Raw genomic sequence first — 18,990 nt, forward strand, 5'->3', positions numbered from 1 at the left:
TGTTACAATTAAAAACAACTTTGTAAAAAACTAGTGTCCTTCAAAACATATCCATTTAAAGATTCATTTTTTTTTTAAAAAAAAGCACTCTGAAGTAAAAAAAATCTCTCATGTCACCTTAACATCTAAATTCCTCTAGATTTAGATGGCATTATATAGAAGACATATTCTTAAATCCATTAGAACTGGTTTTAGCTCACCTGTTTTTGAGTTTCACCATGTAAACAGTTTCAAAACAAGAATGGAAGTTTGAAATCTCTCTCTGTCATGCAGTAACAGGATGGTAGGGCGCTCTAGTCTAAAGGAACTATCATCTTTTCCATGGGAAATTATGATCAATTTAATTTCAGGGACAGACTGCCAGTGCTCAAGTCAGCTCATAATTCTAAGCAAGACATTCTCTCCCTTTCTTCTTTCTCTTAGCAATAAGAACATCCTATAAACCTAATTATACGGAAAGAGTAGTTCTCAAGTGAGAATCCTGTATGTGCAGAGAGCTGAATGAATCTTACCAAAGATTCCAATTTTTCTCATAACTACAGGCTTGGCCTGATAAGATTGCAGGTTCAATAGAACCAGAGTAAAATGTATTTGAAAGAAATGAATCATAGAATCATAGAGTTGTTAGAATCTTGAGTTTGATTTAAAATACAGTCACCACTACTACGCAGAAGAGACTATGTTCAGACAGCAAAGCCTATTACCTGCAGCCACCAAAAAAAAAATGCGGCAATTAATTTTCAAAAAAAAATTCTTTTCCTATTTACAGTTCAAAATGCTATCTACAGAAAGTTAATCATCCCTGTGTTATTTTATATGATGAGTCTATTAGCTATGAATATTATAAGAAATGTACAAAGTAGTGATTATTCAATCAACTGAAAAAAGATTTGGTTTCAAAAGGACATTTGAGAAAACACAAGCAAATCACAGCTAACGAAGCTGGCCTTCACGTCTTGTTTTTTGTTTAAGAGCATGCATATTTAATTTGTACTGAGTTAGAGGCATCAAACTGAATTTTCCTACAACAAAACTTTAAAGAAACAAGATACTAAACACATTAGCAAATATTGTTCCTTTTTCCTCTTTTGTTGGACAAAACCCCACTGTCATGGGTTGAGCAGTAGCAGTCGTTTTTTCTCATCCTTGTAGCTGGTGCAGTGCTGTGTTTTGACTTCTGGGCTGGGAACAGTTGCTTGATAGCGAGCATGTTTTGAGGGTGTTTTTGTTCAAGGCCTTTTCTGAGCACATGCTCTGCCGGGAAGGAGGGGAGGCCGGGAGGAAGGAGAGACAGGACACCTGACCCAGGCTAGCCAATGAGGTATTCCATACCATAGCACGTGATGCCCAGGATGCAACTGGGAGAGAGAGCTGGAAGGGTGGAGCTCGGAAGGGAAATGGAGGAGGGAGCACGTGGTGCTTGGCTGGGCAGGGTGGAGTGAGTTATGGGTTGGTGGTTGGTGGGGTGTTGTATTCTTTTCGCTTGTTATTGGCTTTATCATTATTATTTGTAGTAGTAATGGCAGTAGTGATTTGTGTTGTGCCTTAGCAATTAAACCGTTCTTATCTCAATTCGTGGGGGCTACATTCTTTGGATTCTCCTTCCTAACTCTCCGGGAGTTGGGGGAGCAAGGGGGGGAATGAGTGAGAGTACTGTGAGGATTTGATTTAAACCACGACACCCATGACTTGAAGCACGAACATTGCTGTGCTAAGCACAGCAATTGGAAGTATGTACATAATTATCCATAGACTGGAAATAAGTACATAATTATCTTTTTATCATTTATTATTTTTTCACACTGCTTTTGATACTTCCTTTAAGTGCATATGTTTTAAGTGGAAAATATTTCTTCTCTGTGCTGTCTTCAACTCATGTAATAGTGAAGAATTTGCAAGCAGAAGTGAACAAAAATAATTTCAACGTTTCCTTTGCTGCAACTGTAACTCTGGGTTAATTATGCAGGAGTGGAAACTGGAATGTCCAATAAACTGTAATACCATTCTATGCTTCTGATTTAAATAACTCGAAATTTACAGATTTTTCATAATAGACTACCATATGTTGGCACATTAATTTTTCAACTATATCTTACAGTTCTTCTAGCATCAATATTGCAGTGCTGCTTTCCATAGGAACTGATGGAAGACTTCACAGGACATAGTATTTCAGAAAAATAAACGTGGATTATGTCCCTATTTAAGAAAGAAACAAGAGATCCAGTCAACAGTCAAATGTCAAACCATGTATCTGAGTAGTAGAAAAGGGCTGGGTAGAAAACCACACTCTGCTAGACATACCAAGAGGTTAGCTTACTCTTTCGAGAAACACTGCAAATGAAGTTATATCTACAAAATCTTCATCTAAATTTACACAGAATTTTATACACGCAACATATGTGAGGCAAAGCATAACTACAGAAAACTACCAAGATACAAGACAGCTCAAAGGCCACTTAATGCACAATTTAAAACCCATAATAAAAAAAAAAAAATTTGTAAGCTACTGCTAAATTTCAGCACTTAAGTATAGAATCTTAGAATCATAGAATAGTTAGGATTGGAAAGGACCTGAAGATCATCTAGTTCCAACCCCCCTGCCATGGGCAGGGACACCTCACACTAAACCATATCACCCAAGGCTTCATCCAACCTGGTCTTGTAAGTATGATAGAGATAATTACTAATACAACCTAATTTTTCACTTTTTTTTTTATTGGTCATCTCCTCAGCAAAGAAATAAAAATCTTCAGTGGTCTTTAAACCACAGGGTAAATGAATTCACTAAGTGAAAATAGGGAAGTACTAGGATAAAACAGATTAGTAGTTACCTGCTATTTAAAAGTAATTTCTTTCCTGAGATTTTCTATATACTTCATTGTAATCAGATTCTAATTTTAGAATGAAATTTTATTTACTTGAATCAAATTTTAACTTTATTTTAGCATATCTGAAGTAGCAACATGCACAACATTACAGTTATGAGTGAACCCTTCTGAGGAGAAACCCAAAGCATGCTTTGAGTAAGCTTTCTAAGTGCCCAAGTTTATAAACAACTGAGCTAATAAGAGTCTTCAGGACACAGCAGCAAGTTGACCACTTCTTCAAAAACAATCCCAGAAGTAACACTTAATGGCACTGAGGTGGAAAATATTCCCATACATTTGTAAAGTACTTCAATTAGTGATACTTGTTGCCTGACCCAAAACAATATAAAAAAATCTTTCCAGAATTTTCTCCTTCCATGACACTGATCCAAAAGCTTACTTTGCAAAGGCAGCTACATGCAACAGCTTTTAAATGAAGTTCAAAGGACCTCTATTATAAAAAAAAAAAGAAAGAAAGTAAAGAAACTCAAAGATTGACATGCAAATACATTAAAACAAACTGAAGCCAGAGAAAAGTAACATAGATGACATAAGCTTCCAATATGCTGGATGACACAACATGCATTCTGCATGCAAAGAAAAAAAGGTATGTCCACATCTTATGGAAAACAAATTCCAAATTAGTTCTGATCTGGTTTTGATGTTTGCAAATGAAGCTGCAGGCTTAGATGACTACCCAAATTAAAGAGATTAAATTAAACACAGTACATTTACAACACGAGAAGTGGTAAAATAGATCTCAAGGGCCTTGAAGGCACATTTTAAACAAACAGTTCTTGAGGCAACAATCCATACACTACTACTCATAAACATTATCTAACTTGTTTTCCTCAGTGGAAGAACTATTAGACCTAGAACTGTTCAAAAAAAGTAAAAAGAAAAACATAACAACTAGAGCTTGTATTTAATAGAGCTAAACTATTTCCCAGGACAATATTTTAGTTTGTATGTTTTATTCTTTCCTACAGGAGTGCCCCTTCAGAAGCATTTTTTGTTCAAACTGACCATTGGTTGACCACAAACCAAAAAAAAGAACAAAATTAATAGTGGCTTTCTATCATTCTCACATTCATATGGAAGCCAAGCACTAATCTGTCATGGATCAGCACTTACTAGACATAAAATCAACATCTATTATTTGGAGGTGTTTTCTGCTTATGTAGTGGGGGAAAAAAAGTGACCTGGTGACACATGACAGATTTTGGGGGGTTTTGAGTTTTTTGTTTTTTTTTTTTTTTTTTTTTTTTTAACAGGAAAAATATGTTTAATAGCATCTATGAGTCAATAAAGATGTTACAGCAACCCTTAAGACAGGAAAATAAAGGAATGGTGTACAGCGGTCCTTGCTTTTTTGGGTGCTTTCATTCACACTAAGTTACTGTGGAGGAAAAAAAGAGAAGGTAGCCAGCTAGATATATTTATCAATATTACACAGATCATTAAAAAACAGTAGGTCATCATTTTATCTGATCTAGTTAAACTATAGGAGCAAACTGTGTGATATTACAGAGCAATTTATTAATCTATATGAACAGTCAAGCAGGTCATTCAGTTGGGAAGGATTGTAGAAAAGACTATGAATCATACCAAATTAGATAGAACGAATGTATGTGCTATTTGGTTTGCTTTGTGCAAGCGAAACAATTGATTGCTTAGTTCACCCAGCTATAGCTGCTGAGAGAGAAATTCAGAAAAGAGTCAGGCTTTGGTTTTAGGCTGCAATTCCTCAGAATTTCAAAAATCAAAGCTTGCAATGTATAAGCTCCCAGGTTCATTTACATGAGCCCAGCGGCCAGTACTTCATACATGGTGTTCCTGCGTAATGAGGGAGCTTTGGAATTCTGAGTACTTATTTTAAGCTAGTCCTTGTATTTCTGTTTCAAAGAGGAAAGATACTACTCAATGTACTTATTTCCACTAGTATTAGGCAAACAACGTAACTTATACAAAGAAAAATGAAGCAAATATGGTGGAACAAAGTAATCCAAAGGCAATCCTAACAAGAATCACTTAGCAAGTAACAGAAGATTAATAACATAAAAATAAAATTGTTCATTTCTGCATTCTTTCTTTTTCAGAAGAGTAAAGATGACTACATTATACTACCCACTAATCTCCCTTTTAAGTAAAACAATCACTTCAGATAATTCTAATTCTGCCTTGCCTACTATGTTATTATTTCCCCATGCTGGGCACCGATTCTATGATCTTCATCAAGGACTGTAGTGATAGGATAAGGGGTGATGTGTTTATACATAAACAGGGGAAGTTCAGGTTGGATGTAAGGAAGAATATATGTCTACAAAGGCAGGCAGACAACTTGGAGGAAGGCTGCAGAAAAGCAAGCAATCACTACCAGATATACCCTCATGACTTAGAATATAAGCACTCCTCTAGCACACACATCCCAGAAAGATAAACCAAGAGCCATGATTGCCAGTTAGCAGTGAGGAGCTGAAACACAGCAGCATTTTTTATCTGTGCTGTATTTGCAATGAGATACGGAGTTGCACAGACTAAGATGTCTTGACTGTGCCCTCCAACACTTGGATGGGTTCAGGTACAGTCACACTGATTAACTCAGCTCTGTCTGAGCCCTTAAGATTTTCACCAGCCTTTCATTCACCAAAGACAGATCTGCTTACTGACAGTATGAAAATGATGCATTAAACCCACATTCAAAAAAATCAAAGAGTAAAGTTTTTCTGTAATTACAAGACCTACAGCAGAAAACTGACAAACCATGCAAAGCCATTAGTGTGCTGAGAAAAAAAATCCTGTTCACTCTAGATGCTCAGTCTTGGCTCTGTGAGCTTACTATTAAATAAAAAAAAATGTTTGTTTGGGATTAAATAATACAGTCTTCTGTTTTAGATTAACTGCAACAAATCTAAGGACATTAGTAAGAAGGACTCTACCATCACTACACTTATATGGATATATTTCCTTTCTCTGTATCTTTCTGACTTGTGCAAATGTATATCAGTTTCATCATAGACAGGTTTCTTACTCAGAAATAATAAACTGTGTTTTAGAACAACCATCAATGTCAGCCAGTCCAGTGTCTTCAAAAAATTAAAGTGAGCTGACACATCTAAAACTTTCCCATTCTCAGAAAGATTGACTTGTGTTTCCTGGAGAAATGTAATGGCTTCTTTCAAGGAAATGAAAGGTTGAAACAGATGTCTTGCTACCACAATGAATGCCAGAGAACACTTCATCTACTTGTATGGAAATTCCTGGTTTAACACAGTGCTTCTGTCTCCAAACTCAGGTAGAAGTGAAAACATATGACTGTTTCATACTAAATTATGGCTGAGTATGTTCAGAAACTCATTCTTTTTTTGGCACAATTGGGAAGACAGACCCTACAGAAGGTCTCCCATCAAGTATTTCAGACCAAGGTCCAATTCTCAGAATCAGATGAGCCTTCAAGGGACTTCCTGCTGCAGTGAGAAGCCAATCGAAATCCACATGCTTGTGCTTGCTCCCTCCCTAAATACAGGACACTTCTCTGAGAAATGCAAAAAAAGCAGTGCTGGTCAATTCCTTTGCTGTCTTAGAAACTCCAAAGCACATGAGAGCATTTCACAGATTTCTTCTGTTAACCTTATGTTTTAAATGGGAAAATTGCTAGGTGACTACAGCATCCCATGCATAATGGCAAACCTTTCAGTAAAGCCTGAACCTGTTTTCTGCTCTGTTTTCTTCACAAAGCATGGTCTAAATCTGAAGGGAAAAAAAAAAAAAAAGGATTCATAGACAACCCACATGAACTCTTCCAGGTGATTAATAGAAAATAAAGGGCTACAACAGCAAGTCTATCAAATATGCATCCTTATTACACTGAAATCTGTCATGGGCTTGTCTGGTTGGAGATCTTCCTACTTCCCATCAGAAGTCAATGTACTGCCAGACTACCATTTTTATGTCCATTATTAAAACTGCTGCCTTTCAAGGGCCGTGAGCTCCCCTCATGCTAAACCACAGGTTTCTGTGCAGGTAATAGGCAAAGACAGTAGCAACCAGGCACAAGGCACTGAAGGCAAGTCAGTATTAGTGGGTTTCATTTTCTTTTTTTTTTAATCAGTTTTGTGTTCAAATCACTTTCTAATTCAACACTGAGAGCAGCCAATTCAAACCTGGTCCATGATCTACAGTTTTGTTCAGTCTTCCTAAAAACTTAAGTGTGTGAAGCCTAGCCAGTTATTTGGTGAGTTATACTACACAGGCTGCTACATCTTGACCTGACTGCAGCAGAGATGAAGGCAGAGTAATCAAGGGAGTGTAAGCACTAAGACAGGGTAGCACTGGAGACACAGACTTCTCCTCTGGCACTGGTTACAGCAAGAGATGCTGCTCCCACAGTGGGAGCTTTGATGCCTGGGAACTTCTGCATAGAGCTGCTTTTTCTGTTTGTCAGAGAAAACTAAAACTCTCCTAGACTGAGGCTGCTTCACCGTAGTTTAAGATTTTGTATTTGATAGATCTAAGTGTTTTGTTTTTTTTCAGACACTCCTGGGGGCTTCTTTTCCCCCACCTGTATCTGAGCAGCAAGAAGTCTAATGGCGGGATGTTTGCGTCTCCATGGAGCAGCAACAGCTCGAGAGGCTAAAAGCCGCCGGCTTCATCTGCGCTGGAGCTCTCACCAATGCATCCCCCAAGCTGAACTACGACCAGCGGCATAGCAGTCATGGAGAAAGTCAAGTGGCTGATGTAGGCAGCGATGCCTCGGGAGCGATGCTCCCAACAGCAGCGTCAGCAGGCTGGTGCTGCCTCTCGCTGCACCTCACCGCAAGGCCCTGACACTGCGCAAGGCAGGCGAGGAGCGCAAATACTGTTACTGCGCTTGCAGCTCTATTTTCCTTGTTACTTCTTACCACAACATTCCCCAACACAACACCGGGACGTCCCCACAGCGCCCGCGCTCGTCTGGGTTGAGTTGGGTTAGGTTTGGTTTGTCTCTAAGGAAAACCACCAGTGTACCAGCCCTGCACGCACCGGGCAGCGGCACCCACCGCTCCCCCCTGCCGCACGGGGGCAACTTGAAACGAGCCCTCCTTGCACCGGCACAAACCCCCGCACTAACAGAACCCCGACAGGAACAGAGTTTTCCCGCCTGGGGCAGGCAAGATCCGCCGGGCCGGGCTGATCCGGGTGACGGCAGTCCGTACTCACCCAGCAGCAGCAGCAGCTTCAGCTCCCGGCGGACGTTCCGCTTGTCCCGACGCAGCTGCCGCTCGGTTTCAGCACTGATGCTCTGCGACTCCTTCTCCTCCGCAGAGAAGGAGCAGCCTGCCATAGCCCCCCGACTTCACCACCGCCGGGGAGCGGAGGAAAGCCACTCCGACCCCGCCCCACCGCGGAGAGGGGCTGCCACCTCCCCTCCTGCCGCCCGAGGGGCCAGGGGTTGGGACGGGCACGAACCACCGCCAGCCCTGGTTAATGTTTGCAGGCGCGGCCGGGCCCCTGCACTGACGGGGCGGGAACGATCCTCCTCCGGCCGCGCAGGGAGCTGGGGCTGGAGAGACACCGGGCAGGCGGGCCCCGGGCAGCGGAGAGGGACCCCGGGCAGGCGGCAGCGCATCAGGGCTAAGGGGAACCGGTTGCTTAAAAACAAAACAGAAAACCCTCACAGACACGGAGAAGCTCCCAAAACCCTCAAACCACAACCCTCAAACCCGCACACACCCGTTGGAGGAAGTTAGGAGGCCGGAGGGGAGAGAGACGACCTGAGAGGTTAAGTATCGTAACGCTGCATCTGGGGCTTTCTCTTTTCCCACCCGACATCCCAACAAGGATGGAAGCACGAAAAGGAGGGGACATGCCTGCGGATGGTGTCAGCTGGTTTTCATTTTAGAGGGGTTTTTGGAATTAGCTGTATTTCAGTGATTGCTTACATAGTTGAATAACCTAACTTAGCTGGTTTGTATTTTGCAAGGAACACAGTCATGGAAAGTTGCATCTAAGTCATGCCTGCAGTAGGAAAACTAGTATCCTTCAGAGCAGCTACAAAGTAAGGCTGCTTGAGGTGCCCTAGGGATCTAGCAGAACTTTAACGTCACTGCCCACCCAGTGGCTTCCCATGTCCTGGAAGCCTACCGTATCTCGTGGTTAAGCTAATAGCTGCTATGCTGCTGCCTGCTGCAAGTATTTCAAGGTCTCTGGTAATACAGGTACACAGCAACTAGCGTTATTATAAAAAGGCATGTTTGCTATTCATGGATATTAAAAGCACTGGCGTATTACAGAACAGCTATTACCATCCTCTGAGGACACAACTGAAAGCAAGGTGCTTGACTCAGTAGCACTGAAGAGCTACATGGGCACTTGTACTAAAATGGCAAATTAGCTCCAGGGTGGTTGAGGTAGGAACTCCTTTCAGGCCAGAGATCCTACAGCTGAAACAAAATGGGTTATTTTTCAGTTCAGCACCTTCTTTTCTCTGTGCAGAATCATCTCCACAGCTGTTTCAGGAAACATCTGCTAATGTAACCCTACGTCATACTTCGTGTCCCAGAGCTTGAGACTCATTTACAAGTTTTCAAACTTATAAGTTTTCTAAATGGTATTTATGACTTTATAACTCTACTGAAGGTCTGCAAAATCAGTCCATGATTTTGAAATCTCTTTTTTAGTTCATTTCAGATGTAGAAAACCTTTTTATTGGCAGTTTGGTTCTTTTTGGGGGTTGTTATTTGGGAGGGAGGTTTGTGGTTGATTTGTGGTTCGGTTATTTTTTTCAGGGGAGGACAAAGGAACATCTATTACACAGGAGCTAGATCATCAGGTTTAGAATGACACTGTGTATGCATTAAGAATCGAACTATTGAAGTTTTTCTTGTCTCAGTTTTGCTTCCTCTGTGCCTGTATTTAAAGTTTCCTTGGAGTTTACTCTGTCACCCTGATATATTTTTTTTTTTCTCTACTGGTTTATACTAAAGAAAACAAACCTTGTAATGATACTTGAACTTCTGAACTTGCAGAGTTTCAAATGCATTTTGACTCAACCTTTTGACTCAAAGTTTGTGCCATAGTGATAACTGAAACCATAAGACATTAGCAAGATAAAGCAATATTTATTTAAACAAACATAAGTGGCTGATTTGTTGATTTCTTCCCCATAGGCAGACACATGTGAATTTTCTAAAATCAGAGCTTAGTATTTCCAGACCATGGAAAACAATTGTCTCCACCTTTACTAATTAAATCTCAAGAGCAATTTTAAAGGAGTTGCTTCATAATTTGAAAGCTAAATATTTTTGTACTTTTTAGTGATAATAACTTTTTAGAACACCTTACTGATATAAGAAAGTATGCAGGCAGGTTTCAAAGCAGTCAGGATCCTTTGAATTTTCTGATTCTGCAGTTTTGTACAAATGTGGCTGTTCTGTGAATAATTTTATTAATTGCTAATACAAATAAATATTTGCCTTTTCTAATAGTATTTGATTTTCAGTACATACAGTTTGAGATAAGTATCAGAATCAGGGTTTTTTTTTTTTTTTTTTTTTTTTTTTGTAAATGACAGAAAGTTGTACACAGCAGTACAATTCCCACTACCCTAACAAATTTGAAAATTCACAACGTATCTCTGTTCATAAATTAGGGTTGGCTCTTCAAGGGAAAAAAAAAAAACGAAGTCCAAATTTATTCTTACTCTATATCTCTAATCTTTATTAGCATTATTCAAAAGCAGAAATAAGCACCAAGAGATGCTTATTTTTCCTCTATGGTTCTGCAGGAGTACATCAGCTCACTTAAGAAGAATCAACAGAAATGCTTTTTCAATGGAGGAGAGCCCTATTTCCCTCCTCAGTGATTTTGCAACCACAACAACAACAAAAAAATCATCATAATGCAGCAGCCAAAGGAAGGGAACGGAAAAAGGAAGCTACACAGATTCCATCTCTTATGGGTAGCAGGACTAGGGTTCTAGATTAGGGTTTTTTTGTGTGCCATCACACAGTCACATTCTAAACAATTTCTCAGTGACTGTGGAGTTCCAAACCTGTACAATTTTTTAACAGGCTGAAGAACTCTTCCCAACATATTACACTGAATTTCATCTATTTCTTCGTCTGAGAGCAAGTCAATATAATGTAGGCAATCCTTTGGGCCATTTATTCCTGGAACTAACATTTATGTGGTATGCATAAGCTTTCTTCCAATCGCCAATACTATTTCTTCTAGCTCACTTTTTGCTTTCTTGAATAAACCTGCACTGCTTATGGTTTGATTATCCAGTAGCTGAGTAATAGAATTGTGCAGATTACAAGGCTATCAGTATTTTCTGCTAGAGGCTCCTGAGGGCTTTGTTTATCAAAAATGCTGCTACATCTCTATTAGTGCAGCTGAAAAGAAATAAAACTACTCAAAATACCTTGAAACCACTTTTGTCTGTAACAGCCTCTAGGCTTTATGAAAAGCTACACTCTAAGGCTATGCAGAGCTTTAAGATCTAATGGTATTTAGTTATTAGCTCCCAGCACATTCCCCTTTAACTCTACTGCCTGATTGGCATTTATCAGATATACCCACTCCTGCAGATGCAGGCATATGAACTCCTAGTGATCTTGAGAAGGCTGCCAAAACCGAAGAGGCTTGTAAAAGGCTGGTGTCTGTACGGTTTTTCTTGAGAGCTTATTACAATATAAATAACCGTCAGTGGTGAAAATTCTGGCCTCAGCTAAAAACATGTATGGTTTGCTAAGAGTAGGTTTGAGATTTCAAAAAATGTGGCGTGATATAAAAATGCCTAGAACTCAACCATCTGATAGACTGACATGTGCATATTGCTAAAAAGCAGCTGAAAAGGTTGTGCTTGCATGCAACTGGGAAAAGTTTTAAATCACTTCTTTTTGTTAATTGGGGTAGTTATATTTGACCTCATAGAGGATACTCAGAAGTAATATTCAGTGGCTGTCTTGTAACAACATCATAAATCAGGTACAGGTTCCTCCCTCTTTCTTCTACTTTCACCAAAGACACTCATAATCATACATTGCTCTCTTCTCCTTATCACATTTTCATTGTTGTTATGCTTCCTTGCAAATGAACGTCATTTTCAAATCAGGAGGGTACCAACTGAAAAATACCCAAGAAATACTGCTCTGTAACAACCAGGAAGAGAGTGGATATTGTGGTTTTAGATAGTTAGGAACCTGAAAAGCAGCTGCAGTAGGAGAAACTTTTAGATATTTCAGAATGATATATTTTATTATGTGCTTTACATGGAAGTAGTAGCTTGAATTAAAATGGCAGTAAGTGTAATAAATTCTACAGAAGCAGGGCAGATTATGCTTTAGGAAGAACATGTCCAAAACTGTATAAATGTAGGTTCAATGAGGGAAGTAACTTCAGTTTCTCTGTTGTTAAAAGTAGTTTTATTTCAATGGCTTGCAGTGGCTTTTGGGGTATTGCTGATATGGAGAGAGAACTTCAAGGCAGAAGACTTGATATTTCAGTTTTATTCCTAAACTACATATATGCTTTTCCTTAACTCTTTCTATATAAGAATATCTTCTTCCCTACTACAGAACAACAGCAGTGGTAGAAGAGCATTGGGACTTCTGCTGTCATTCACTCAAAAACTATGTAAAAATGAGAAATTGTTGCTTTTTCTGGGCCTGCATAGAGCATGGCTGTTTTAATTTGTGAAAAATGGAAATGGATTTTTATTTGGTAGTGGTTTATATCCACTTTTCTTAGGATTAAGTAGCTTTGTAGGATACAGAGATTCAAAGAGAAACAGACCCCAAATGTTATGCATATTTCAAAATTGGGAGATTAAAATAAACTCAATTTTGCAATAACAGTCATGTGTGGCTTTCTCTTTAGGGTGAGTAGTTGAGTTCCTGTTTGTTTTGTTATTTTACACAGTGATAAAGTTTCCAGCTAACTTGTTTATTTTCTTTGCCAAGCTGTGTACTTTGTGCATGTCATTGCTCAGTAACTCACAGTAGCGGCACTCCTTAAAAGGAATAGATCCAGAGAAATTTTCTTACTGGCGCAAACAAGTTTGATAGGTTCAATGACCCCAAGTACTGGTGCAGTGAAAAATATCCCAGAGTCAACCACCTTCAAGTACACATTATATATACTCTTACCCTTCAACAGAAAAGCCTGGACTAAAGGATGCTAATTAAAGCAGCAGCTAGAAAGGGAGCAAGCAATTGGATAAAAATCACAAATTAGTCTAATTCTCAAAAGACACTAACAGGTCCTTGCAGTAGAAATACTTTGAGAACAACCAATAGCAGTGGCAACTCATGTTTCTTTCTAACAGATACCTGAGATTTATCATAGCCAAGTTTTGCTAATTTAACTGCGTGGTAGGCTAATCTCATCTTTTCAGTGTGATGTTACCCACTGTACTAATACTGCTTACAACCAAACCTGATGAGAATAAAATGAAATTGCTGGTGTGTCTTATCTCTTGAGAGAAATAAAAAAGACATAAAGCAAAATAAGCAAATGGGGAAGCAAAGGAATTTTCAGATTGTTGTTTATGTAAGAGGAAGGATAAGAGAAAAACTCCTCTCTTAGACTGTAAAGATTTGACCACGTAGTATAATTTTCCTAACTCCACATGTGTGCTGCTGTTAAGACTTGCTAATGTTGTTTTGTAAAGTCTTATGGTGTGTAGGATTAAAGGAGCTAATGCACTTTTAACTACAAGCCTGCATTCCTGTTTTATGAGGAAAGAAATCCCATATTTTTACAATTAAAACTACTAGATAGAATTAATACTAAATAGAATTAATGTTACATAAATGTTTCATTATCTGTGAAAGATTTAAACCCACCATCTCTTCCTATGGTGATGAGGCCTAACAGCAGTCTTTAAATTCTGTCATGTTCAAGTATTTTATGGTGCTCATGAAAACACATTAAATAACCGCAGCTTCAAAGAGAGACTTATAAAATATATTGAAAGATGTTTCAGAAAAAAATACATGTTCCTGTTGCTGGTGAATACACTAAAGTTTTGCATTTTTGTATTATCTAACCCTAACCCTAAACTTCACTTAGAATAATGCATTACCTCCCAGAAAAGCCTGTGCAGATGGACTGTTTTTGCTCCTCCTGCTCCACAACCCCTATCTGAAAGGCAAGACAAGCAGTGGATCCATTTTGACTGGATCACACTGCAACTGTAGCAGAGTTGGAAGAGGCAGCCTGATTGTATCACTTCTTGTGCTGTTCTTCAGTTTATGGTAAAGCATTCAGGAACATTCAGGTTTTGAATGTTTTTGAAAATTTATCAGGTGGTTACTTGTGTGGTCTGATGGCTGTGTTTGATTAATCAAACTACAGCTGACGGTAGCACAACAGCAGAACTGTAACAATCTTCTGGTATTTCTTTTAGAGTTCATGCTTTATTAAAATTTTACATTAAATAGAACAAGACCTCCTCAGAAGTTTTGGCTGCAAGTTATCTGGGCCTGTTTTAATTCCTGCACAGTATTATTCACAATTATCCCTAGTTACTAATGGGTTAGGAATAGTTAATCACACCCATGTGGCAGCAGCTCACTATGTTCTCTTCAGGCATATACCAGATGACAGCATCTGATATGCTTGCTGCGTAATTTCTTCATCCTTGTGTTCTCCTATTTGATTTAAAACCACAAAGGACCTCTAATATTGCTAATATACTTTAATGTACTGTAAAACATTTGCCTTTTTTGCATCACTTATCCTTAAAAGCTTTCCGTTCCCTTTGCTATTAAGTCAAGATGAACCTTTAGGCCAATCTGTGTTGTTATGGAATCTCTTTTTCTTGATGTAATAATCAATAATCAGTTTAATTTAAAATTGTGGTTTTTCTTTGCAGTACTCTGTGCTTATTTTTATTCCACATGTCACTCCTAATTTTTCCTGGCTTTGGTCAAGTGGCACATTTGAAGTATCAGGTACATAAATTAATTCCAGGAACTCTTTTGACTATAATAAATGCAGGGAACTGGGGTTGTTTATTATAGAGAAGAGAAGGCCTGGGGGGACCTTATGACTCTCTACAGCTACCTGAAAGGAGGTTGTAGTGAGGTGGGGTTGGTCTCTTTTCCCAGACAAGTGACAGGACAAGAAGTAACAGCCTCAAGTTGTGCCAGGGGAGGTTTAGATTGGATGTTGGGAAAATTTATTCACCAAAAGGGTTGTCAAACATTGGAACAGGCTGCCCAGGGAAGTGGTTTGAGTGACCATCCCTGCAGGTATTTTAAAAAATATCGTGTTTATGATCACTGAATGAAAACCACATAAAATATTGGGAAAAGGGTTAAAATCCTGCCTTTACTATGTGAGTTACATAGAAAGTGGTAAGCATGAATTAATGTGGTTGACAGTATTAAGATGAAAGGGAAAGGCCTAGAGTTTGCAGTACAGTTCAATAGCTGTAAACAGATTTTTGAAAGGTGAATGCTGCCTTTTATAAATATACAGCCTGTTCTCTAAAAGACCATTGATGCATTTAAGATCAAATATTCACCATGTGGAGATCTGCAAACCAGGCAGTGGAAATAGAGCAGATAATTGTTTACCCATTTGAATTATCGCAAGACTGAGAAACATTAATGAAGACAGGCTTTTGGATTCCATTATTTGAAACAAGTGAAGAAAAATAATCTGGGAAGTTAGTAATAAAGTTGCTCAAAATATTTGAAGTAAATATTCAAGAAGAATTAGACATGATATGTCAAAGAAAGTTTGCCTTAAAAAATCAAAATAGACACATAGAAGTTACTAAAATATACATTGATTATTTTGTATGGAAAATATTAGGGCTTCTGATAATGTCAGCAGTTATGCCAACTCCTGTCTATGTTGGTTTATTCTGGGAGGAAAATAGCTTAAATCCTCTAGTGGAAAAAAAAATCAGCTGTGAGGGAATTGGATTATCAAAAATTACAAAAAATGGTTTTCATTAAAGGGCACAAAGCCACTGCTCAGTAGACTCTACCATTGTCAAGCTCCTGTTAATAAGCTCCACAACTCAGTTTGAAGGTCTGCTGTCGATTAATGCAATTCTGGTCCTAGCCTGGGTTTGACTAAAAGGGATCTGAAAGGGGAACACTAATTTTAACGCACAAGCATGGAAGAATGAGGCCTTTGTCCTATAATATTGCATGTAAAATATTTGAACCATGCCATTTTAGAATTACAGCTACTTTTTTGTTTCTCTTGTGTTGACCTACCACTTCTAAATTTACATGTATTCCCACTATTAAATTATCATAGAATTGCAGAATCAGAGAATGGTTTGGGTTGGAAGGGACCTTACAGATCGTCCAATTTCAGCTCCCTGCCATGAGACCTTCCACTAGACCAGACTGCTCAAAGTCCTGTCCAGCCTGGCCTTGAACACTGCCAGGGATGCGGCATCCACAGCATCTCTGGCCAACTTGTGCCAGCACCTCACCACCTTCACAGTAAAGAGCTTCTTGTAATTTCTGGTCTATATCTAGCCTGTTTCATTTTAAAACTGTTACCACTCATCCTCTCGCTACACTCACTGGTAAGTGGCATTCCTCATTTCTCCCGTAGGCCCCCTTTAGGTACTGTAAGATTTCTATAGGGTCTCTCTGGAGCCTTCTTCAGGCTGAACAAGCACAACACTCAGCCTTTCTCCATAGGAGAGATGCTCCAGCCCCCTAATCATCTTTGTGGCCCTCCTCTGGACCAACTCCAGCAAGTCCATGCCCTTCTTGTGTTGAGAGGCCCAGAGCTGAACCCTCTACTGCAGTTGGGGGGATAATTACCTCCCTCAGCCTGCTGGTCACACTCCTTTTGATACAGCTCAGGATACAGCTGGCTTTCTGAAATTGTTTTTAGTGTAAACTAAAGAGAACTTTTTAAAATTATGGCCTTATATGCAAAAGTGATTTTTTTCCCCTTATTCCTTGGCAGGGATGTATTAAATTCAGCTATAATCAAGTCTGTCACTTCTATTCAGAACCATGGTCTTTCAGTTTCTGGAAATACTTCATTCCAGCACACCTTTCACTCTGTCCAACAGCAATCTTAAAATCTATAGTCAACAAATCAAACCATTGTGAATGCAGCTTATGGCATGTTCCCAGGACCTGTGTCCATGCTCCTGACTCATTCTGATTTTGCAAGAGCTGCTTTCCGCTACTTTCGGTAGGCAAAACACACTGATGTGGTGGCATTCAGAAACTTGAAATTTGTTTTAAAAGGGTTGATCAGAAGACATTTCCAGGTCTGACAGAGGACTCAATAGTGGTAGAAGGAAGAGGTCATAATGAGACACAGATATATGAAAAGTCTAAGGTGGTAAAGCATTTTACCACAGTATTCATTAGAGCTGCACAAAGCTTGAGATGTAAGTCATTTTGGTGTGTTAGTGCTAGAACTATGAGGCCACTGGCACTCTGCCTATATTTTACATAATGAACTTTCCTGTGGGAATCATTTATTCTAATACCTCTGTCCCTTATCATTCACTGACACATTTCCTTGTGAGTGTGACTTTTCAAGTACTGCAGATAAACTAAATACAATTGTGACATCAGGCAACTTACTGAATAAAGGCTTGTGTTAGATTTCCAGGTCTGATCTATTACAGAGAAGAAACCCGTCTCCTCTTGACCTATTATAGACTTTACTTGCATTTCACATAAATAATGTTAGAGCAAAAATCTTGATGCTACTTTTCCTTATAGCTTCTGCTTTCAAACTGTAAACATTTATTTAAAAACTCTGAATTCAATAATGCACAAACCTGAAACATGTACAGTTTTACTGTGTTATCTAAAATGTAAAAAATAAGTTCAGTGACCCAGGCTGTGAAAGGCAGTGAAATGGTAGTTTGTGATGTGTTGTCCATGAAGTTACTAACACATGCATGGAGAAACTTTGGCTGAAGGAGTATCTACAGGCCATGCACATATCCCACCTACCCTCATTTGTGATTTGGGTTATAAGAGGGATGGCATACATCACATATTAAGGGATGAACATGCATGTATGTTCTTCATAACCTGAATTATTTTGGATTACTGGCAAAGTACCAGGTTTCTTGTAGTCACACATACAGCCACATTGAGCAACTCCAAAAAATCACCTGTCATGTTGATAATAACTTGAAGATAGGTTTTAAGTGTCCGTAAGACTGGATGGCAAACAGGGACTTCTTTGTTGGATGCAACAGACAAGAACCTGTCTGCCAGATGTCCTGTAGTTAGGTAATTGTGACCTAAGGTCACTGCAGTTGAGACCTCTGGAAGGGGATGGATGGTAACTATGAAATGTACCAAGTTGAAAAATAAGTCCGCTTTTTTGGGGCTGGTCTGCCTAGCGGAACCCCATTTCAGGAGCTGAGGCTCTCACTCCTTGCTGGACAGAGCTATAAAATACAGAGGCTGAAAAGCATAACCTTTCTGGGTAGAATGGCAGCAGTTAGGTTAATGCTCTTGATGAACCTAAAGGGCAGCTGGTAAAGTAATGGCTAACATGATATTCATCAGATTGCACTTGCCATGTGACAGAATAGCAGGATGAAACCTGAAATTTGTACGTCTGAGACTACAAAGATTCAGGCTTTGAGAACTAATGGGGTGTGGCAATTCTAATGGGAAAGTAGAGTGCACAAGTGATATCAAAGAGCTTTTGCTGATTCCAAGTTAGCTAAAGTCACCTTCAGCACTTCTCCTCCTCAAGAACACAGTGGGGAATTACACTGTGCTACTGAGAAGAGCAGAAAACCTATGAGAAAACAAGAAGTTGCGGTTGGATAGTTAGTTAGCCAGTCAGACCCTTTTTTAGGCAGACTGTACGGAAACACTGCACCGATACACTCGCTGTACAGGTAAGATACTCCTGCAGCCTATGCATCCTCAAAATGGGACCACATACGGAAGTAATATGTTAGAGGAACTGAGGAAGCAGAATATTGTCTTAAATTAGCTAAAGAGTCAGTCTCTATGCGAGTGTTTATCAGTAATTTTTGAAAGACTGAAGCAGATACTAAGCATGAAAATGTAACTGTGCAAGGCAGGTTCTTAGATATGTGTGGTGCTCCAGATCTATTAAAATGTATAGATTTTTAATATTCTGTCCTTAACAACAAAATATAAAA

At 39.1% G+C, this 18,990-nt stretch overlaps 1 protein-coding gene across 1 annotated transcript in view; it reads right to left on the reverse strand.

Moving 5' to 3' along the window:
- LOC101874953 (guanine nucleotide-binding protein subunit alpha-14) overlaps positions 1–8,190 on the reverse strand; it is a 58,513-nt gene extending 50,323 nt beyond the window's left edge. The window contains 1 exon segment of the mRNA XM_034073037.1: positions 8,063–8,190. Coding sequence (XP_033928928.1) covers positions 8,063–8,190 — 128 coding nt within the window.
- Between the last annotated feature and the right edge of the window lie 10,800 nt (positions 8,191–18,990).

Source organism: Melopsittacus undulatus, chromosome Z (assembly GCF_012275295.1).
Source record: "Melopsittacus undulatus isolate bMelUnd1 chromosome Z, bMelUnd1.mat.Z, whole genome shotgun sequence".
Classification (NCBI taxonomy): domain Eukaryota; kingdom Metazoa; phylum Chordata; class Aves; order Psittaciformes; family Psittaculidae; genus Melopsittacus; species Melopsittacus undulatus.